The sequence below is a fragment of the Fringilla coelebs genome (assembly GCF_963513975.1).
Source record: "Fringilla coelebs genome assembly, chromosome: 1".
Lineage (NCBI taxonomy): Eukaryota > Metazoa > Chordata > Aves > Passeriformes > Fringillidae > Fringilla > Fringilla coelebs.
The window spans coordinates 33,995,619-34,019,969 of record NC_140028.1 but is presented as its reverse complement, the minus strand read 5'-3'; the positions used below and the strand labels follow the sequence as shown (position 1 = coordinate 34,019,969).

Below are 24,351 nucleotides of genomic sequence, written 5' to 3'. Positions count from 1 at the left end.
GACTTGGCAATGAATAAAATAAAGCAGGCTGGAGCTTCCTTTGCAAATTATTCAACTCCCACTTTAGGAAACAATGCACCTGTGCATAAGAATGGAAACAGCACAGTGTCAAAGGCCAGCCCTTCAGGAAGCAGCAGAGAGCAGTCCATGCAAAACCTTTCTAAATGAGGGTGAGAAACAAAACCCAAGCCACTGATACCTCTTCCCAGCCGAGACACTGCCAGTGCTGGTGAAGTGTTGGGAAGGGCAGATCACTAATAGCATACTTGTACCTAGGTCTGACTTCCACATCACCTGGCAACATCATGTGGCTTCCATGAGAGCTGGCGTATCTGTATTTAGCTTTAGATAAATCCAAATAATTTTTTTCCTGCTATTATTCTATTACCATTAGCAGGAACAAACAGCCACTTAAAAACCAGAAATGGAAGTATAGACTATTGGTAAAAAACAACCAAGAAAACTTCCCTGGTGTATCAGAACTGGTGGAAGTTTATTTATACTCACACAAACTGAAATGCTGACAGTTACAAAGATGGATTATTTGAGTAGTCAAATGTTTATTTATCTTTATTTATCTTTCATAGCTGTGCTGGAGAACAAGAGTAAGGGGCATTTTATATTGCAAACCATTTGCATAAAGTCACTTAGGCAACAGGTTCAATGATACACCATTTTAATTTTCTGTTATAACAAAGCTCGGCAGCAAATATGTATATCTATAGTTGTGTGCCCAGCTATATATCTATATGTATGTATGTGTATGTGTATGTGTGTGTATATATGCACATTTGTAGTACAGAGAAGTTCACGCAGTTGTTAGGCTGCGGAGGGAATTCAGGGCATGTACCCCAGAGATTTCCATCTTTGCTTTGTCTTTTCTGGCACATGAAGGTGCATGCCAGCTGAACAGAGGTAATGGGGACAGGGCAAGAGTTTCAGGAGGAGACAGAAGAGGGATGGCCACCAGCCCCCCCCCTGATTTACACCACCCTCCCCTGAGGCCCATATTGAGTTATGTGCTGCTGTCCACCGTGCTGTGACAACCTGCTATCCTCACCATGAAGTTGGTGGGCTAGGGTAGCCAAGAGACTGTGGGACCTCTCATTGGTCTCTTGTCCCACCAAATCCTGAGCATAATCCTGAGCAGCTGCTGGGGGCCCATCGAGGAGTACTGGGTGTTCCACTCAGTGACCTTTCCTGGTTACCTGCAGACTCTCTTTGCAGTTGCAGCCTTGTAACTCTCACACTTCTCTCTGGTTTTTTCCAACTTGGAGATGACTGTCTTCCCCTGGATTTTCCCATTTCCATCTAGCCCTTTGCCTGCACAAGAGAGCTGGGCAGTTTTGGTAGAGCCAGTCCCTGGCTAAACAGAGAATGGCAAAGGTGAGGTGGCAGCTGTGCAGCCTTGCCATTGACAAAGAACAGGAAGACTGGGACAGGCCTGTGCCTCTCCCTTGGCATATGACACAAAGAAGCGTGTCTCTTGATATCCATCCTCTACTCATGTTGCAGGGCAGAATTCAACACTGAGAGAAGCAGAAAACTGAAGGAAAAGGCAAAAAAGAATTTCTAACAACATTTTATTGGCTTGCATTGCAAGCATTTTTGAGACAAAGGTACCACTCACTGAGCATGCATTCCAGTCATGAGAGACATAAATAATAATAATAATTACTATTTTTAATTTCACTTTCTTGGCACTACCTCAACACCTCAAAGTTACACATGTGTTATTCTTAGAATAAAAACCATTACAGCTGAACATTTTTATCAGTGAGCATCTAAGAAATAGAAACTTCAAGCAGTACTGACATGTTTCAAAAAGTGGAACCCAAGTTTATGAGCTGCCTACATTATCTCCTCTCTATAGGACTCCTTGCTTTCTTACAAGATTTTGATTTAAAAAGAGTTTTCATATGATGCTCCTTAAAGAAAAAAAATTCTGGGTATTTAGTTGCTCAGAAAGACACTGACTTCAGGGGGCATTTAAGTGCTTACTTCATCACACTAATTTCCAGCATCATTGGTGCTGTGCTGAAAATATTTAATTAAACTCTGAGCATGAAACTTCCTTGGTGGTGCCAAGTATGTAGAAGCAGGTCCTTGGATTTGCTTCCATTTGTTAGTTCTCACTAGACCAGCAAGTGAGAGTAAGGAATAATCTGCTGGCAGCTAAGGCTCTCACTGATGGGCAGAGAAGCAAAGAGGGATCTTCACCAGACCATGTGTGTACTACAAAACTATAAAACTGCTATAAAATGGTGGTCACTGGCATTCTCCCCAGTTTAAATTGGGCATTCTTCCCAATTTAAAGGGCAGCCCTGCTCCATGCTTGGTAAAGTGAAATGCCAGTCCTGAATTCCCAGATGTTCAGGCCTGTTAAACCACAGAGGATGGGACTTGTAGCCCTGAGTGAGATGTCTGAATGGCAGACTCATCCATTCAGCAGATGGATTGCTTTGGATGACAGAGGCACCATGAAGTTCAGGCATTTGCTATGAGTCACTTAGAGACATTTCCAGGACACCAAGGCCTTATTCTGCACTGACCTTCTCTAGCTGCTGCTGATAAGCAAAATAACTGCTGCTCATCTAACTGAGCCTTCTCTAAACTAGTTGCAAGTATTCTTTAACCTATTTAACATCTCAGCCGGGCACCAGAAGGTGAATAACTTCTGTGTCTTGAGACAGCAAAGAGATGAGAGATGTCTCCTATTCCCAACCCAGAGGGCAGAAATATCACAGACTTGCATACAAGACAATTGTTTAATACGTTCACAAATCAATTTTATTAATTTAAAACAAAATTAATGAAGAAAAATTCTGTACACAATTGTGGACACAACACACTTTTTGTACAATAAGGCCCAGATAAACTGCTATTTTTTTCAGTCCGCAAGTGACTAAAAATTGAAAAGAGCCAAAGAAAAAAAAGACAACCAATCCCCCCCATGACTGACTACTTTGCTTGAGGAAAGAAAAGGCTAAAAACTACCCACAATGTGCTTTATGCATGTGAGTCCAGCACGAGTTGCAGAACCCATACTGGGTAAAGTAAAGCACACGTGCAAGTCTTGGTAAGATAAAAACCTCTCTGTTGGTACTAAGGCAATCCACAAATATTTTATTCTAGCAGCAATGTGATTCCTCCAATAGAGAAGGGTGTTGATTTGTAGCTACATTGGTGCTCTGTAGCTTTGCAGGTAGCTGTTTCAAGGCTGGTGGTTTGTTTTTTTTTTTTAAATGAAAGAAGAAAAATCAGAAAATTAACAACAAAGGTGAGGCTTCTTTTTAATATGATATTTAACTGGGCCAAGGGAATTGGTACAATTCAAGCCAAAAAAAGTCAGACTAACAGTTTATTTAACCAAGTAGCTCAAAGCCTTCAAGATCAGAAAAGTCACGAGTCACAGACGGACATGGTCTAGGTTTGTCCTTTAAGTTAGTACAGACAAAAGCAAATTTTAACTCCTTGGTGATAACCATTTCAGCATTTCCATTGCCGGCAATGGATGTTATATCTTAGGAAAATCTGACTCCTGGTGGAAGAGGATTAAAAACTTAAATGTATATGAGCATTCTTGTTTAATTTCTCCAAAATATTCTCATTTCTAATTTCTAAAAATATTACTGATGATAATTTCCTTCATTTTTGGATGAGACAAAAACCATTCAGTACTAAGGTTCCAGTTTAAGTTACATCTTAAAATATATTTGTGTTCTTTCTCTATTTCTTTATGGAATGACCTCCTAATTAATTTTTTAATACTCTAAGAAAGAGTTAATATGTTAACTTTAAAAGAGGAAACAAAAAGACAATAAAGGCTTCCTTTTCACTTGGGTCTTATCTGTATTTGCTTCAACCAGGGGGGACACACAAAATCAATCTTTTCATAATCAGAGTGGGCGAGAGAAGAAAATGGCAGAGAAACAGCTGAGAACAAAACCCAATTCCTATTGACACTTGACATCCATGCTTTTGGTCTTGACAAATTTATCTAAAAAAATCCATTATCTACATATTTATATCCAACACATTGATAAGGCACCGCACAAGTTTGTGCACACGTGGCCTCATTCTTCACCAACAAGGCATTACTATCTTTCAATAGCATTTTACCTTAACAATATGTAAAAGAATCATTCATTATTACAAATTTACACAAAAAATTCTTCCTGTACATGATTGTCTCAGTGATGTACCTATTAGTTTAAATTAGACATATTTTAAACTACTCTGTAATGTGCTAAAATCAAAAGTAGTTGCTGTACCATAAGGCAAAGGCTTATAATAGCCTTTAATCCTATTATACATATCCTCAGTTATATGATGTCAAAATACAGTCTGTTCATAAATAAGTAAAGATGTACAGAGTACCCTGGGTATGAGAAACCAAAACGTAAACCTTCTTTATAAGAAAATTACTCCACTGGTATTTCGTAAAATCTCAGTCTTCATTGTGCAATCAAGTTTGCTGTGTTGAAGAAATGGTGTGTGTCACATTGAAGAGGCTAAGAACTACAAGCATTTGCAGGTCCTTTTTCTTTTCTTCACAGGTATGAACCTCTTATTTCCTTTTCTTTTCTTCTTTTTTTTTTTTAATTTTTTTTTCCCCGTTTTATTTTTTCCTTCTCTATTTCTTTTTGGTAGCAAACACGGTAAGGATGAGTTGTTCAGACACTCGCATGGCTTATTTTGGTTGGGCTCGCAGTGCTGGAGCCAACAGCTGTTCTGAAGAAAAGGACATGCTCCTCCGTTGGCTGAAAGGGCAAGGGTTAACCCCGACTGCAGCTGCACGTCAACATGCTCAAATCACAGAGTTCTGCAGTCCAATGCTGACACAAGACACAGGCATCTCATCCACGGGCAGAGGGAGGCTCTGAGGTTTGAAAGTGCTGCTAAGCTGCTACAAGTACTCCAGTTCCAAGGCATGGTGAAGGGCCATAAGGTCAGAGTGGCTCGAGATCCTCCAAAACGGCATAGCATGCTGTGAACAGCACAGACAACATGTAAAAATAACCCCGAGCATTCTGGTACTTAGATGTACCCTTTGTCTTTCACAGGGATAAGAGAACACTTGGGGGAGAGAAAAAGAGCTCTTAAAACCTTGAGTCCTTCATGTTTATGTCTGGTTTCTCTGACCCACCCCCTAAGCATAAATCCTCAATAATACAAATCTATTTACAATAGGAACTACAGCAAACACATCAGGAGATCGTAAGGAAGGGAGGGGCTTCCAATCTCTTCATATGAAAAACAGATTTCAGAACACTGCGGAAGAAAATATTACTTCTGGAAAAAAAGAAATCAAATAACATACGCATGAAGCATGTGGGTAGTTTCAGGAAGGAAACAGAAAGAAAATAAAGAAAGTGAAAGTATTGTTTACTCTCAAAATGTATTTGTTCCTTGTAAAAAATTACTCTTGGCAGAAGAGTTAAGAACAGAGAAATGGTGATTCAGAATAACTCATGTGTTGCTCACATCACTTTGAAAAGATTTTATCTCAGTGGCTTGTATAACATTGGCCATTGCTAACACTGATCTTAAAGCATCTTTTCCATGTGGGACACTAAAATAAATACATATTTTTTTCCTATTAGTTGTAATAAAATCTGTCTGGAGCACAAATACTTTTGCAAAGAACCTGAATAAACCAAAACCACAAATCTCAGGAAAAAGCACAGATTACCTCATTCATAAAGGGTAAAAATCTGCTTAAGAACTACCTTTATTCTTGAAACTGGGGGTTATAATGTCAACGAGAACTTTTGCATAAATTAAAAAATAAGAAAAAAGAGCTTTTGTCAGGAAATTATTCTATAAATCCAATGGGAAAATAGTTTCAATTCAACAGTATTCTGAAGGCTGACATGATTGTGTTCACCTTTTCATTGGGTCAGTTTGTGTCCTGGCATCTTTAGGAGGCAAACCACAAGCAATTAATTATCACCTTAGCTTCTAAGTTCCCCAACCATTTTTATCTATGATTTTCCAAAGAGGCTTTCATAATTCTACTTCAGCAGCTCCTGATTAAATTCCTAATTCCACTGAAATCAGTGGCAAAACTCCATCTCCTCTGTCACTTTTATTCTGCTCTCCTTTTTTCATTCTGGTCTTCTCAAATTTTAAGTTAGAGAAAAATTTGAAAACAACGTTAAACTCACTGTTTCCAGCTCCACATTTACTGTAATTTCTATACCTGTCTCAGAAGGCAAACACCCTAACACTCAGCCTATCACATCCTTTTTGATATGACACTCCTGATCTGAACAAAGATGCAATATGGACACATCAACATGTGCCCACATTCAGAGTATGCCCAGCTGCTAGAGCAAAGGAATTTCTTCAGGAAGAAAACAAAATGATCTCCAAGAAAACACCATTGTAGCAGTTTCTGTTCTGCTTTGCTTTGCTCTAGAGTGTTAGAAAGCCTTGAGAAACAGCTGACTGAATCTCAGCTTAAAGATAAATTCATGAGCGATGGCTGACAATGGAGGGAACAAACAAAAAAAAAATCAGAGAGACAATAGAGGTATTTAAAAAAAAAAATGCTTGTGATATTTCCAAAACACTTTTAGAGATGGATCTTTTCCTTAGGAAGGAAATGGTAAACACTACATTTTTTTTCCCCTACATCTTCAATCTGGACTTCCACTGTACTGTCTCCATCCTCCATCAGCTAGAGAAAGCAGATGCAGTTAGCTCACTCAGTTACAACTCCACGTCCCAGGGTTTTTCTTCCCTGTTACATTATACAGGCAGCCTATCCTCTGTGCTCTGTCAGGCCTGAGACTGCTGCTTTCCAACTCACAGATTTCCTAAAGACGAACTTCTTGCATCATGTTCAGGAAATGAACCAGCAAGAACAATACAAAATAAAAATTGCTAGTCATGCAATTCTCTGGATTTTGCAAAAGCTTCTGTGCACCTATCTCTAACTTAGGCTGCAAGATCTTTCTGGCAGAATTTGAAATACCTGATAGGGGTACTACATCAAGCACAAAGGGCTTGCAGCAGGTCCATGCTGTGTTTGCCAGATGGCTGCACAGGTTGGCGATGCTCAGCAGTGCTGCCTCCTTTCCGTGGCAGGTTGCAGCTTCCCTCTTCTCTCTCAAACCCCTGTCAGGTGGGACAAAGCTGGTCTCCTTGACAGCCAGCCATAGCTCCCTGCTCCTCCTCTTAGTCAGCTTGGCAGCAGGTCTGCTTTAGCCACTGGGTCAGGGAGGTGTAAACAGCATACCTATGATGTGGCTGGCAAAGACTTTGGTGGACTCCTGCCTATGCAAAATGTCTCTGCAGAAGCCAAGAGTCAATGACATGGATGCCCTCCAAGGTCAGGCAGAAAACCAATGAATAGAGAGAACTATAGGAATAAATTCTTGGCTTCCAGCTCCCACTCCATGCAGCTCCAGCTTTATACTGCTTCCCTAGTAACAGCCTCAGCAGCACAGAGCATACACACACCAGGCAGACAGAGCAGTTAAAGACTCTGATTGATCTAACAGAAGGTTTAGCTTCTGCTAAGTCAAATTACAGCACCTCTTGCTAGATGCCCATGTGCAATATCGAGTTTTGGATTACCCTGTTTATGGATCATCTGTTGATGGTCAGATTTTAAACCAAAACTGTTAGCAGTCATTATTTTGACTATATATTTCTATCTCAAATTCAGTTAAGTGTCCTCTGCTTTATTGATGTCTGTCTGTGAAAGGAGTATACCTATATTTACTCCATGCAGTTACAGCAGCGAAGTGTGGAATGACAATAGAGAGTCTCATGAAAAAAAGGAGGTTGTGTAAATCTCAGGATTATATTTATTTTCAGTTCTCCTTCATGTAGGTCTAAAGGTCAGCTGCACACTCCCAAGAAATAAAGCATGCCAGGAACAGGGTGGCTGCATGGGGCTGGAATCTGCTCTGATGCCCTGGGCATGGCTGAATGTGGCCAATTCAGATTTCTATCAGTCTGACCCTACAGTACAGCCTTCAGAGCTGGGAGGAGGGGAAACAAACCTGATACAGCTCAGTGTGTTTGTGTGTATATATAGAGCCTCACACATATGTGTTGATATATATGCATGAGGCATGTGTGCTAATTTTCACCCCATCTAAGATAATGATTGTATGAAACTAGAACCTTTAAAGTAATAAAATTATCATACAAAACCTTATCTATTATTCCTGTGTTAACATGCATTGTTGATTGACAACTATTCAGCCACGTTAAAAGTGGCAATGCACCCATGAGATGGAAGTACATTTTCTCTTGCCAAATGACTTGAGATCATTTGAGAGAGCAAGAGATCCTTTGTATATATCTGTACTAAATATTGCCTTTAAAAAGCCATCCCTGCCAACACTTAGCACACCCATGTCATGCAGAACGCTTCTATTCTGAGCCAAGCAAGAAATGCTAATCTCACATTTGCTGCTGAGGGAGAATGGATGACAAATGCTAACCACTAATAAATAGGTGGTGAAACTGGATGCATTAGTATCTAATAGAACCCTAAGACTACTATTTCAACATATTCCAAGTAAATATGAAGCATTTGTCTTTTAAAAATCATGAATTGTTTGGTAGATGTTACTGAGTAATAAAACATCTATGAACTTATAAATTATTTGATTTTGATGACATTTTGAAATTAAATATGGTGGCAAAATTTTAGTTTTAATGTAAAAAGCGTAAAAAATGAAACTACAAATTTAATAAGCCTAATAATTACAGTATTATTAAATAAACTAAGATATTAAGCTATTTTATTTCTGAAATAGAAGCAATTTTATTTTCAGTGTGTACCTACTAAATGTACAAAACTTCAGCTATTTTACTCCACAAAATAGTGTTGCTATTAATACACGTGCAAAACAAACCCACTTTTTGATAGCAACACCAAAAAGTGCAGATTATCCTCTATCCTCCTTCCCTTAATTGAATACATATTTTTTACAATAAAACTTCTGAGATTTGTGATGGATTTGAATAGAAAACTCATCAGTTTTTGTCATCTTTCATGATATTTTTTTTGTATTCCTGCCAGATTTGCTAAACGGCCGTCTTTACTTCCTACCCCAAACCTGACCAGCACAGTGTGACTCTGGGCTTAAAAGCAGTGGCATATTGGATACCCATTTATATTCTATTTATTGCTCCACAAAGATTTATGATTTTTCCTCCCAGGCAGCATGACCATTTTGGAGACAAAGGAGAAGCCCATTTGCCTAGGCTCTCCCGAATCACCTGATGTAAAATCCAGCTCCTCAGTGCAGAGGAGCCTTTGTCTCATCTCACAAATTAGAAATCATTTGGAGAATTCTCCTAAGCAGAAAAACTCAGGAGCTGGGCTTTTTCTGTCTTATTAGTATTTCCTGAATATGTCTCCAAAGGCAAAGGCAAAAGATGAGCACAAAACACAACACAACAAAATCGAATAACCTCCAAAACCAAAACACAAAGCAAAGCAAAGGAAACCAAAATGCTGAAACAATGGAGTCTCTGGCACAAACCCCCAGACCCTTGTACTGAGAACAGCTGTGTCACCGCAGTGTCACTCAGAGCTGGTGGCTCTGACCCACACTGGCACTGGTGCCAGCAGCTCCAGAGCCCCCTTTGGACTTTCACACTGGTTTCTCTCTGCCCTCCTCTCCCACTTTTCCTGGGGAAGCTGATATGAAGGTAGCAACTTTTGTGTGCAGCCTGGTGTTACAGCCAAGCTCACGGGCTGCTGCACTGACCCAGAAGGGTATCATCATTCCTCAATCCACAGTGCAAACATACTGAGAGTTTTAATTGTCTCATCAAGTATTTTGCTGGAAGTGACAGCTAAACAAAGGTGTCAATATTATAGTTCAACTAATGCAACCAGAAATGTACCCTTGTGCAGTTTTTTCAGTGTATTATGTTTACTTACACCAATCAAAAGAGGCATTTTATGAACAAACTGTTTATCCTAAAAATGTTTCTCAATAAAGCAATGATCTTTCAAGTGGCATTAAAAAGTCAAAATTCAATTCTATCATTGAATTTTTATACATAATGACATTAATATTTTAAATGTTTCTTTTATTTACCTACTGCTGTTTTGACTTAATATTTTCCATGAATGAAGGACATACATGAAAAACTTTTTTTGTGATGAAGGAATTTATAAATGATTGGTAAATTATTTTAAATAATAAATCTTAACTTTCTTACTTCCTAAGCTGGAAGTTCAACCATTTTAATCCACTAAATGAACATAGAATAAAAAAAAAAATCACTAATTAAATAGGCTTGAATTTATATGCCCACTTGAAAAAACTCATTACAGTTTGCATGTAAACAATGAAGTACTATCAGAAGGTTGTACTGTTTATGCTCTAAATAGTGTAAAGGAATACACATATGCTAATGGCTTCACCTCAGGCCAAAGCCCTACAGACAACTGCTGTGCAAAGGGGTAAGAGAAGACCTGTCCCTTCCCTGGAGAATGCCACAAAACCTGACATGCTGATGGGAAGCAAGGCGAGAAGGAACCAGCTACCAAAACCCAGGGGTAAGCATGACAATGGGGTACATCACAGGACAGTTATGCCACTCTGGATTGATATGGTTTGGGTAGTTTTGGGGAGGCAAAGCTTCTGTTTTGTTTGTGTGCTCTCCAGAGAAGACTCTTTCAGGATGTGAAGGAAAAAACTAAAAAGGAAAAATCTTGCATTCACAGAGGGAAATGGTGATTTCTTATTTGGTGGAGTAAGAAGCAAGACAAGAATCACAGAAGCATTTTCCTAAATCAGATTGATAGTTTATGCAGAAAGGCAGGGCTGCTGGTCTGCTTATTGACTTCTCTGGCATTGCTGCAGCAGATAATTTAATCCAGAGCATCCAACATGCTTTCAACCTGAAAATTCCTTCCACCAGGAAAGAATACACACAAGCAATTGCACAAAGGAACTTTCTATACTGCTACTCCTCTTAGTGACTGGAAAGGCTTTCTCTTATGCTTTTCTGAATCATGTTTCCTGTTGAAAAAAGCAGTGGAATAGATAATGTTACCAAAAGGACTACTCCTGCCATTATCATATACAACACTATTTCACCGAGCAACAGAAAAGGAACAAAGAGAAGGAATTTTTTTTCCCCCCCTGATCTTAAATACAGCTTTTAAAATGTAATCATTTGCAGCGGGAAAACATTTCTCTGCAAAGATGAAAGGCATTTCTGAAGGAGAAAGGAGCAAACTGTTCCTGCCAGTCCGCCAAAGGGATATATGAAACTGAGACTCTGCAAAGTGCTGGGACGAGAGGGAACCTACCCGCGAGGGTTCGGGGGCACAAAACCCAGATTTCATGAAGCCAAACCAGTCAATGGTTGTTAAAACGCCATGTGGACTAATTAGTTTCACTTCTCCAATTTAGAAAGTCACAGTGGAAAGAGATAGAAGTATCACAAAGAGTTTTGTGGTGAAAAAGCAGCTGTGTAAAAGCAATTTATCTGTGAAAGGAAGCAAGAACAAAAATGCCCATTTTCCTGCTCTTTCTCCTATTATTCAAATAGCCAAGGTTGTGCCTCATTCCTCCAAGCAAAGAGTGTGTATCTGGGTAGTTTTTTTAGCAAGACTACAAATAAAGCCTATTATTTGTGAATGGGAAGTGTTCCTTTTTATACAGTTTAATTCACATTGAAAAAAAAAAAAGTGAATTTTCCCCTTCTTCTCAGTGGGAAGCAAAAAATAATAGACAGTCAAACAGTATCCTCTGCTCAGTTATCTGAGATTATGAATGCATGCCAAGCCACAGGTTGTTGTCTGAACAAAGAATCCAAATTATGGACACACAAGAAAACGGAAATTCCTGTCTACCTACTGCAGTCCTACATGTCTTTTTAAGGTGTGACATATACGTGTTTCATACAGTCAAACAGCACACACTCTTTGATCACTGAGAATCACCATATTTTGCTTACATTCATAACATCCTATGTGGTATTTTTGGTTGCCAAGGAAAACAGAACTGTTAGTTCTTGGCACAAAAGCCAGGGCCCATTTTCTGGCCCCTTTTTGAAATGCATCAAACATACATAGTTTAATGTGTCTTTTGGAGAACAGCAGGGCAAATCATTATCTATAGTCTTACCTGGCTTTCTACTAGATACAGTCAACACAGATTTTATAAGGCAAAGATTTCTGACCTAAATGTCAGTGCTTGCTGTCCCATGCTGAAGAAAAGACAATTTTCCAGACTCTTGAAACCAGCCCTCACCAAAAGAAGGTCATTACCTTTTTTGCACCTTGTTCCTCTTCGACACCATCTCCTATAACAACATACACTACTTTTCTTCCAAATCTTTGAATTATTCGCTCAAAACAACTTTCCTTTCCTGAAAGAAAAAGATCAGACTATTCAAGGCAGGTGGTGATGGGATGTCGTCAAATAAATAACTTTTTAGCCTGGATCTCCCCAACCCTTGGAATTCTTAAGTAGAGCTACAAAGATGAGAAGAGTCTGTCCCTCAGGATGGTGTATCAAGGCTGACTGCAGCATAGACAGCATACTAGAGGCCCACAATATGGCCTTTCTTGTCTCATTACCTAATATGACACAGGTTTTGTGGGGAAGTTCACCACCAGGAGAATTATCTACCATTTGTTTATGACCAGTAGCATGATTTGAGTAAATTGATTGAAGCTGAGCTGAAATTCTAGCTTTTTTCTCCAAAATCTGTGACATGATTAATCACAGCTCCTAAAACAGTAGTACCTTGACTTAGAAGGTCACTCAAAAGATTAAGATTTAAATGCCTGTAATCCATTACATGGGCCATGTCCTTCATCCTGCACTGGGATCCAGTCATATAGGTCATTCCTTCCCTGCACACACCTAGGGAAATGATCTCAGTGCTCCAGCCCTATGCACAAGTACTATAGAAACACAGAAATCTTAAGGGTTGGAGGGGACCTTAAACTCACCTAGTGCCAACTCACCCTGCCATGTGCAGGGACATTCCCACTATAATAGCTTATTTAAGGTTATCCTAGGTTATCCAAGTTATCCAGGTCATCCAGGTCATCCAAGGCCTTACCCAGCCTGGTCTTCAACACTGCCAGGGTTGTGGCATCCACAACTCCCTGGGCAACCTGTTCCAGTGTCTTACCATCCTTACAGTAAAGAATTTCTTCCTAATAGCTAACCTAAATTTCTTCTCTTTCAATTTGTACTCATGCTGGGAAGCTTCACATATGGTACTGAGTAGACAAAAGAAAGCAAAAGCCTAAAGCTGAGTTTTCTCAAAAGTCCCCATTATGAAAGGTCACTTTAGTCTGGCCATGGACATGCTAACCTGAGTGTCTACAGAAATGGATGGGAAAAATTGTGGTTTAGAAAACAGTTATTTCAGCTAAAGAAAAAAAAAGCGTAAGAAAAAGTAGGCTGGAAATTAAATGAAGTTTTCTATCCAAACTACTTAATGATACCATTTAACAGTAGCACCAGGAATAAGAAACCTAAAACACTAAGCTGGAACAGTGTTTGAATATTATGAATCCTGCCATGTCACAAAAATCTCATGGTTTCCTGTGACAGTCAGTGACAGAGCACATTTTTCCAAAAACACCTTTCTATCCCATGTATGTGAAGTCACAAGTGAAGATTTATTAAAATATGTTTTAATTAATATGTATATTTAAAGCATGCTATTTTAAAGCTATAATTTACTATAAAGCTTTGATAGAGGGCACTATAACTTTCATACTCAGGAAAAATTTCAAATATTTTATGGGAATGCTTCCAAATTTCTCTGTAAAGCTATGAACCAATTTTTGTTTTGTCTTGTTTAAAAAAAACCCCAAAAATATTCCACCATTTGAGCTGGCTGTATTACAGATACTTAAGAACACATGAAAAAAATGTGTTCTTGTAGCCCACAATTATGAGAGAATCTGAGACAGAACAGATATGTCATAATCACATTAAAAACTACAAACACCATTGCCATCTGGTCTGGGGTACTTCTACATACTCAGAATAACATCTTTTATACTGACCTAGAAAACAGAAATAAACATTTGCCTGGCTGAAGCTTATTACAGTCAGTATGAGGATACTGAAATAATTACATTTTGCAGCAAAACATTCTTGCTTCTGGTAAATTGTTTGCCAAAATTTTCTCCAGAGCCCATGAAAACAAATAAGCCAGGGCTTACCTTTACAGAATTTCTCCTAGTGTTGTTCCAGGGAGACTTCAGTGTTCTGTACTTTCTGCCTATTAAAAACCCTTCTCAACTGCTACACAGCCCCACAGTTTTGAGAAATGATGAAAAAAAAGCAATATTTTTAACATTTCTTCCTAACAGAGACTGTACTACTGTTAATAGAGCTATACAAAGCTTTCTGTGCTGGATCATCAGACATTTGAAAAGCACTTTTAGGATGCTTTAGCAATGTTTCATGAGGATCAGGTGTTACTAATCTCTGTATTTGCTACAGTGAAAGAAAGAATTAAATATAGACTACAATACCTTTTCTTTTTAGTAATACTGCTTTAAATGTATCACAACATGAAAATAGCTCACCTATTTTAGTTGCACTGTAAATATTCTCTATGGGAAATACAACCCCTAGTCCGTACAACAAGACTTTTGCCAGAGCTGGAATTAGCTGAGTAGTTGTTACGAGAATGTTTACACAGTTTGTCCTATGGAAGAGAAAATGCAAATATCCTTTTTTAACAAAACAGAAAGAAACCAAAACAAAGCAACAGAAGGAAAATCTTACCCCTCCCATCAGAACCCCTTCAACATTATTATCACCACTTAGAAAGAACATTTTTTTTTACCCCCGTATTAAGGAACAAGGTGCAGCATGGTAAGATCAGAATAAGAAAGGAGGATAAGGTCCTCCAGCTTCAGTTTTTTGCCCACTCCACCAGACAGCCTCTTCCAGCCCATCATCAGACATGCTAGAGCTTCCTTCCTGCCCTCAATACTCACCTTGAATGTATGAGGGTGAGTGCTTTCAGTGCAAGTGTTAACCAAGAATCTGTCAAAGCTTCAATTTCTGCTCTCAGCTGTAACCAAGCCTCTCTTTTTGCTGGACCAAGAAGACCTGTGGAGTAGACAAGGACATGTCTGCACTGGTATTAAGTACTGCTCTGTCACTTTCCTTTGCTTTCACCAGCTCAGACAATTTTCTGCGCGCTGCAAACTAAACAGCTCACTAAACACTCCTAAAAAGGAGCAGAAACCAGTTCTTCCCATTCCCGACCCCGAATAATCCGTGTTTGTTAGACACTCCAGAGCCACTTGCCTCCGACGTTGTTTTTGTAGGTGTTGTATATTTCTTTTACTCGTCTGTAGCGGAAGGCCAGTTTCCGCATCCAGTCCACCCCTCCGCGCACGCCGGTGGCCAGGCACAGGTTGGCACTGGTGGCAGCCGCGGGAAAGCCGTCGGTTCCGAAGTTATACGTGCTAGGCAGAGATAAAAAACCCCACGGATTAATAAAAGGTAACAGGCTGCATTGAACCACCAACTACCCACTTGGCTGGGTTGCAAAGAAGACAACCTTAAATAATTGCATTTTGCAAGTATGTATTGCAAAAGAGAGCAGGTTACTGTGAGCATTCCTGCAGCCCATCCCTTGCCCAGGAAGGAATTTGCAAAGCAACTTTTTTATCTTAATGAGTTCTCTTGTACCTTAAATCTTGACCGTTGTCATCCGAAGACACGTCGTCAATGTGAACCTGGTCGCATTCCTAAGGTGAAAAAAGAATTTATAATTTTCTTGATTTTGCAAATCTTTAAAACAAAGGTATTAAAAAAAAAATCTATGACCAATCCAGTCATCGGGGATATTTTTAATTGTGGAAATCAGTAGATGGCAGTCTTGTTAAAACAACTATTTTACCTATTCCTTGTGCTCAGTTCTTAGAATAAATGCACACCGTCATTAGCTACTACTGTTAAATGGCTTTCCAAAAACACATTTTTGTGTTTAGAAAGGAAAGTGGTTAAAAACAATTAGCATATGTGTTCCATAAACGTTCTTGTAGCCTTTCAGGTACCTTAAAACATCATGCTGCTCAAAGCTGATTCAGTCAGTGCATAAGTGTAACTGAAACCAGACATTTTGGTAAATGTAACATATTAGAAAAATTAAACCTGATGCTAACCGCCAATGAAATTATGACCTCTGATTGCTGTTGAGCCACACACCAACACAGCCTGAGGCCAGTGTTTCAGAGGAGTACAGATGAAAAATCTGTTCCTAGTTTGCCATTCATTTGAGAGTTGTGAGTTTCCTTCTCTCTCTTTGGTCTTAGTGCATGAAAGCAGCATGCAAAGATGAAGAAAATCTGAACAGAAATACCCAAATCAAACCATCTTTCTTCAGCTGCTGGTCTGCAAACTAACACAATATATTAAAAATTAGCTTTGTCCATCACTAAATTAAAAATTGCAATGTATATTGTTTATCCAAAAAAAAAATCCATTAAAGCATTACTATTAACATTTTAACTGTTGGCAGGAAAACAAATAAACCTCTGACACTCTAGATCAATATCAATTCAATGATTGTAACAATAATGGATTTCAATTATTTTAATAATTTCCTCTTCTCTCTCCAAATGTGAAGTCCTATAACTAATATGACCTATGTTAAAGATGAAAATGCTGCAATCCTTTATTTTTGTGTTGCTTTCCTCTGAACAAATTTTTCTCTCTCCATGGATTTGTGAGGAAGGGAGGGAAGATAGAAGTGGAAAGAAACTCAAACCAGCTGTTCCCTAACAGAATTAAAATCATGACCCTCAACCCTTTTTCTAAAACATCTATTTTCCAGCCAACCCTCTCCCAGCAAGCAGCAAGCTCCAAGGAGGAAAAGACTTTGACCCTGTAACCTTCTCCTCCTCTCCTGAGGTCAACAACCTCAGATAAGAAAAAAGCTGGAGAAGCCTATGTGGCCTCACATGGTGGCTGTGGATTCTAGATTTTTAAAAACATTGGTTTACAAAAAATGCCTCAGAAACTTGAAATGTTTTGAAGAACAAGGTGTGGTCTTTTTCACTTGTACAACATATTCTTACTGTAATGCTTACTCTTCTGTATCTTATGCATAGGTATCTTGTGCTAAAGAGAGAGGTAGGAGTGACAACCAGCACAGAAGAGGCAATACTACATTTGCTCATATTTAAACAGCATACAGTGAATTTCCTCCTTAGGCAGACAAAATGCATTAGATGTACAGACACAGCTGAAACTGCAAGTGTGAGCATATGCTGCCAGGCTTTGAAAATCAACTTGGCTGAAAAAAGAGCCAGAAGCTTCTTCAGCAAGTTATCAAATTCACATAATTTTTTACTGTTTTTCTGTTTAAAACCAAGAGCGAATGCCCATCCAAATGCATACCACATTAACAATTCAAATACGGGCTGAGTGTAAGCTAAAGAAGCAACACCCTCCCAAATTCATTAGTTTCCCACTTTAGTTACTCTTCTACTGTTCGGTGATTTCTCCTTCCCCAGCCTAGAAACTATGAATGACAACTGCAACAAGCTGCTGGAGAAGAGGACTCAAAATAGAAATCTGTGAAAAAGAAACTATTTTTTTTCTGTAACCACAAAACTAAAGGAAGGAGTAGAAGCTCATCTTCTCACAGGAGCAGATGGAAGAAGAAATAACTCAAAAAATTTCCAAATTCAACTCTCTCAGGGAAAAGATAGAGGCAGGAAGAATGAGACCACTACATCTTAGATACCACAGCTAGAGAGAAACTGGGGACTTGGAGATTTAATTCACAGTGCAAGATCTTAGGACCATCACAAGCTTTGGATCATGACATTCTTCCCTTTTGTCTAACCATCTGCTTGGTAGGTAAAAAGTGAGAACCTCAGTGATACATTAGAAGTAGAAATTGTGGCATCAAAAGAAAAAATTATTTTGGAGAGAAAAGTCCAGAAAATAAATCTGAGACTAAAAAACCGGTAGGGCAAAAGTACAGAGACATTATCAAGAAAGCAAGAAAAAGGAAGAAAATGCCACAAGCACCGCAAATTTCAGACAAAATACTGACTACAATAAGAGAGAGATAGTGTCCTCTTTTGTCAGGAATAAAAGAAGTAAAAAAGGCAGGAAGGGAACAAAGCACAAGAGATACATGTTATAATTTGGAAAGGATTAAAGCCCAATGTGATTGACACTATGTTACAGCTAAAGGGAGGTCACAAACAGTGCACGACTGTTTTGTTCCTTTTGAGTGGCAGGGCACGGCTTTGAGGCTAAATGTGAGCTTTGAGTGCCAAGTATTTTTTCACACTGTCTAGCTGACTTGGACTTTGGGCTAATGAGTGATGGCTGCATTTTTCCACCCCTGAACACGGTAAGGAAAAGCATTCATTTAGCAATTGCTCTTTTAGCAGGGAAGTTATTTAGGAGTAATTCTTCAAAGAAGCCAATTACATGCCCATCATTAATTGATGCTGTCCATTCTTCCATCAGAACCCCTTGCATTTGTTTCCACCTGCTTGGTTTGTGTGGGACATTCTATTTGTGAGCTACCTGAGACACTGCTCAGTCCTCTTATTAGATATAAGCAAGCACACACAGAGTCAACAACTTAAAATAGCAGTTAGCTCAATATGCACCATAATCAGGGATATGGTAAAACACTGCCTAAAAAATAAAGCATGCCCTTCAAACCAGAACATTTCCACAAAGATGTATATATACATATAGACTCTAAAATCCTTGAGTACTTCTTAGAAAAGCTCCTGCAAGGGGAGATGACTTGTAGCTAAATGGTCATCCAGGAAAAAAAAAAAGGCTTGTTCGCAGGCTCACCATTTCAAGCTTTCACAAATGTATTTGACATTTTTGTAAAATTTTCATAGGAAGTACACTACTAGAATTCTCCCTCTAATTCTCTGGCAAAGTGAGATCTGAAACCAATACTGAGAGTCCCTGTAGAAACACGGTTATTTATGCAGATGTATTTTATTATGACAGGATCAGTTCAGCAGTCAAGTCCAAAGCAGAAAATTAAAATTGTGGGATTCTCTTAAAATAGGCTGAATTGGCAAATAAGGAGCAAAATATCCTGTGGCTTAGATATAAAGCCTATGCAGCTAGCTGTGTTTTGCTCCTAACCATGTTGACCTTGCAACTTCAGTGTATCCAGTTTGAAATCTTCAGGAGGAGCTGCAAGTGATAACATGTTTGTACTGAAGATTTGTATTTCAGCCAGACAGGCTGAGATGCAGCTCTGTACTTTCAGAACAATCCCTGGAAAGCAAAATGTACTTGGTATTGTTTAGAAATAATATTTTGAGGGGAAATAGGATTGTCAGCATGTGTAACCTGGCAAATCTACCAATAGTAGCTTAAGAAGTTACTGCCCATGCTGTCCTTTTCTGCTCCTTCACACAGCTGGCTTGCATGGATCCATGTGTTTGTGTCCCTCAGACCTTTCTGTGCCACAGCTGGTAGCTTAGATTGAATCTCCTGCAGCAGCTCAATTAAACCAACAGATGTTGCATGGAATAGCTGAGATTTGTTTCTCCATTCCCTTCTATCAGCTCTGCTTTGGGGCTCGAAGCAGCAGCAGATATGTGCTTGCAGGAGCAACTTAAAGCGGCTGCAACCATTTGCTAAGTGAGTGTCTCCAGTGAAATGCAGCAAGCCAAAGACAAACAGCACTGAAAAATGAATGACTAGGTGAGTCCAGCCTAAGATTTGTACATGGAAAGCTTATGTCTTCTCCCTTCTCCATTCCCAAAGCATTTGTTAACTTCTTCCTGCTGAGTTTTCCTCCTTCTATTCTCTGTTTTTGTACGACAAGCCAGAAAGTCCCAGAGATGCTCCACAGCCATCATTCACAGCTCTTAAAATCCCTGGACCTATGTAGTCCTCTGGAATCATTCCTTTAAACTAACTTAGGATCTTTATAAAGATTCATATGCAAAGCATTAACTTATGGCAGAAATGTTCTGCAAATATTTATATTACTTTGCTCCTTCACTACCACCCGTCAAGTTGCGTACTTCTGCCATAATTATGTAAAATATGCTTCACTACTCAACTTACTGTAGGAAAATTAATAACAATAATAATAAAAAAAGAGATTAAGGCTGTTATAATAGTTCTCTTATCCATGCCAATACTACATGCCAAGTGGAGTGACGCAACAGCTAGCATGCTGATCCTCTACATTTCTGTGTTACAAAACTAACAAAAATAAATCTAATCATTCTGCTGTCTTTGAATAAACACTGACATAAGGTAACTGTGGAACAGTCTGCACATTATAGAGAGGAATAATGTGAATAATATTAACATAACCTCAGAGGATGCTGAAGCATTACAGTTTCAAATCTGCTGATTGTAGCTAAAATACATTTCCACATTTGGCTAATCTGCTTAATTTACCGTGAGAAAACTAACACCACACCGCCAACTAATTATTCCAATACCTTAGTCTGCAAAGTCAAATGAGAGAGGGGAAAAAAACCCCAACCAACAACTACCCTTCAGAATGAGCTATTTTCATTTTGCCTTTACATCAGCGGGCCCATTGAGACATCCTGGAAGCTGGCCAAGTCACAGGAAATGATTGCTGGGATTCTCTGTTCCTCTCATATCTGTCATTACGCAATTATATCCACTGCTTCATTTTCCCTACTGAACAGTAGAGAAATTTGGTCATGTACATGTGAGAACAGATCTAGCAAAACAAGTTAAAGATGCAATCCTTTATAAATGTGAAGTATCTGTAAAAAAAAAAAATTAAAATCCCCAAATGTACACTGCTGTGATTTTAATACAGCTTTTTATGACAGCAGTACCTCTGTTTATGTCTTTTCCAGGAATAAGATATATACCCTTTCAGTTGCATATACCCTTTAAGACTATTATCTACTCCACAAATACTCATCACTCCTATTAGCCATCACAACGTGCTTCCTTTGGAATCACAGAGTTACAGATTGTCTTTTTTTTTTTTTTCCAGGCAAAAATTATGTATTTCAAAGCTAGGTTGTGGATGCTCCACACCCCCATCTTTTTACTCATAGTTGTGACCACATGCACCAACACTATTTGCCAGCATTCATTAAGCTTTATGAGTCAACCTCTGGTTTTCACTTGACTAGAATGGTAAAATCCCTGGTGTGTGCAGGTTGGAAAATTGAATAACAGTACAAATACATCCTCTGTGAGTGTGTCTGTGTGTATATATATAGTGTGAACTGTACCTAATGCTTCTCCACTGTACTTCTGTGCTTGCTAAATACAAATACCCTCTGCACTTCCTTTCAAGGCACGGCAACAAAGGCTGAAGTGCTGAGCTTCCTAAGCCGTCCTCACAGAGTGCCTGCTAAGGCACAAACCCATGTGAAAGAGCAGTGCCTGCTGAGGCACAGCACAAACCCATGTGAAAGAGCAGTTTCTGCTAAGGCACAGCACAAACCCATGTGAAAGAGCAGTTTCTGCTAAGGCACAGCACAAACCCATGTGAAAGAGCAGTTTCTGCTAAGGCACAGCACAAACCCATGTGAAAGAGCAGTTTCTGCTAAGGCACAGCACAAACCCATGTGAAAGAGCAGTTTCTGCTAAGGCACAGCACAAACCCATGTGAAAGAGCAGCGACCTCAGTTCGCAGCTTCTCAGCGCTGGCACTCCCTTGGCAGGACCTGTCATCTCTGTCTAGCCTGCACTTTGTGACCCTAACATTTTCTCTTCTTTCCCACAACAATTAGTCGGTGCTGAAGAAAAAAAGGTGCAGATTACCTGTGGGTCAGGCACAGGATATGAGGAACAAAGAGAGTTCTTGAAATCCACTTCATTCTGTCTGACAATTTGTGGATGAACAGTCAAGGAATTAAATTGGGCTGTGAAGGCTTTCAAAATGCTCCCATTTTAAACTTAAGACTATAAAGAGAAGCTTATAATGTAAAAACAGCCCACCAAAACCCAACCAAACCCTCCCAAATCCTATCTTTTATTGTTAAATAGAACATCAGAACAAAAAATTATTACCTATATAAAGTGTTATATATTATCTATATAAGCTGTTATAAATTCTGAGGACTAAGAACTGAAATTATTTACAAACTCTTTTTCACAGCCAATGACTTTAAAGTACTCCCCTGCACCGAACATGTAACCCTTTTATAGCACAAAAATGGATGCCATTTTTTTCTAATGGAAAAGGTGATTAAAATCCTATTTTGCTTGCTCGCATCAACAAATGCATTTGGATCAAATATGATACTCCTAAAGTAAACACTGTATATTCTAAAATAAAGATCTTATTCTGCAACTTGTGTTTATTGAAGTAGCTATGCAAAAACCAAGGTTTACATTTTCATTTCAGCTATATCTTGTAACTGGAAGAATCTAATTTAAAATAAAACATGACGTAAAGAAGCATCCAAATGGCAACTGCGGCAGATAGAGTGTCTCTCTAAAAATCAGTTCTTGCTCCATCTTTGACAAAGTAATTTGTTGTTCTCTTCTGTTATGTTATTCAATTTCTGTATATTTTGCAGGAAGGGAAGAGGGGGGAATGTCAGAGAAAGAATTTTACCAATAGATAGAAACAGCTAAATAAAACTCAAGTGAATCTGCTTGAAGGGTGTGTTTTAATCCTGGAGAGAAAGATGTTAAGTTTAAAGTGTCAAATTGACTGTATTTTTAAAGGCCAGCACTTCACATGTGCTTTCACATGCTTTCTTTATGATATGATTCCTATTATCTGCTAATGTATATTTTTGCAAAGAGAAAAATATTCTATGATTAATGGGAGACAGTGAAAATAAAATATGAAGATATTTTAAGAAGAAAAAAAGCCATGAATCTCATCAGAATGTAATGAATTGTTCTCGAATTCATTAACTTGAAAGTGCACTTTTAGGAACATAGACATTTTGTTGAAATGATACACTAAAGAGTGTTAAAATATATTTAAATTTTAAAGGACCAAAAATTAAACTTATGAAAAGAATGATTTTTCCACAAAAGCCTTAAAATGTCTCATTTCTCTGGAAATGAGGGGTTCATGTGGAAATTTTCACAAGATAACCTAAGCTGTGTATTTCAGTTCTACATGAGCAATTAATTCAAACTTACAGGGCCTTGATGCTGTTGATAATCATCTAAATGCATATGTTTAAAATGAAAGCTGCAATACTTTGAGGGAGTGGGTCTCCCATCTTGGTAATTGTCTGCTAATGAGACAAAGGCAGGGTTTAAAATTCTCTCTGCTAACCTTGCCAGTATGGACAGCAAAAGCATTTTCTTCTATGGGCAGCCTGAAGACCTTTCCACAACACTTTGAATTTTCTCTTTCCTTTTCTTTCCCACTCCCAGTGTTGTGCTGCAGACGCTGGCTCGGTGGCAGAAGTGGGGAGGGAGCTGACCCGTCACTGCCTTGCCCAGACAGAGAAGAGGATCCTTTGTCAGAGCTCTAAGAGTGTCAGCTAGAGAGACAAGAGTTTTTGTGCCACCTTACAGCCTGTGGTGGTTTAACCCCAGCTGGCAACTCAGGGAGAAGCAACAGAAAGGTGAATAAAGTGACAAAGTGATGCTGTGAACGTGGAAGGCTCCTGGGTATTTCAGCTCAGCACTCCATCTGCAAAGAACAACCCATGTGATCCTCTTGAGAGAGCAAATCGGATTTTTAGTGGCACCTAGCATGAAGGTACTTGTCATTTGCCATATGAAAGAAATTAAGTGGTTAATAAGTTGCATAAGCCTATAGGAATGGTCTTCTCAAGCGAGCAAAGGAGGTGTTTGTTATTCTTTGTAGCTCTAACACTCAGGAACTGCAGCAGCACATTCCACAACAGGCAGGCATCTTGCATTTCAGATGGGTTGAGGCTTTTAGCTGTGTTTTGCACACACCAGCAAAGCCAGAGTTCTGCCTGAAGACTTTGGTTTGCATTTCTGTTCATTTACCTACAGCTACACGTGTGATTTAGTCCCACATTCATGAAGTGGAACTTCATGAACTTTCTGCAAGTCACCCATGGTAGTGGTATCACAGATGAGAAACAATTTCCAGTCATTCCCTCACACACATGTTAGGGAAAACTCTGTGCTGTGATTTGTATTTCCTTTCTTCTCTCTACCCTTCCTTCCTGCACTGCAACTGAGCTGTTCTTGAATTGCTACTGTGGAAAATTAAATGCAAAGAGATGGGCTCTGTGTCTCAGTCTGAATGTGCAAAAGGAACTGCTCTGATACCTGCTGGAAGGAAGTTTACAATTGTTGATGAGCTCCTTAGAAAGCAAACTTGTCTTTGCCAACTCTTCATAGAAGTTATGGTACTTTAAAAATAAGGTTTATATAAAAATAAATTTAATGTTGTTAAAAG

General features: G+C 38.9%; 1 protein-coding gene across 7 annotated transcripts in view; it reads right to left on the bottom strand.

Annotated features, from left to right (window-relative positions):
• Positions 1-4,871: 4,871 nt before the first annotated feature.
• EYA1 (EYA transcriptional coactivator and phosphatase 1) overlaps positions 4,872-24,351 on the bottom strand; it is a gene marked incomplete at its 5' end in the record, with an annotated part of 143,717 nt that continues 124,237 nt past the window's right edge. For all 7 annotated transcript variants that reach the window (XM_084202614.1, XM_084202615.1, XM_084202618.1 and 4 more), the window contains 6 exons: positions 4,872-4,990; positions 12,266-12,366; positions 14,558-14,679; positions 14,975-15,089; positions 15,291-15,451; positions 15,678-15,736. In XM_084202614.1, coding sequence (XP_084058740.1) covers positions 4,910-4,990; positions 12,266-12,366; positions 14,558-14,679; positions 14,975-15,089; positions 15,291-15,451; positions 15,678-15,736 — 639 coding nt within the window. In that variant the 3' untranslated portion in view covers positions 4,872-4,909. The remainder of the gene's footprint in view (positions 4,991-12,265; positions 12,367-14,557; positions 14,680-14,974; positions 15,090-15,290; positions 15,452-15,677; positions 15,737-24,351) is intronic.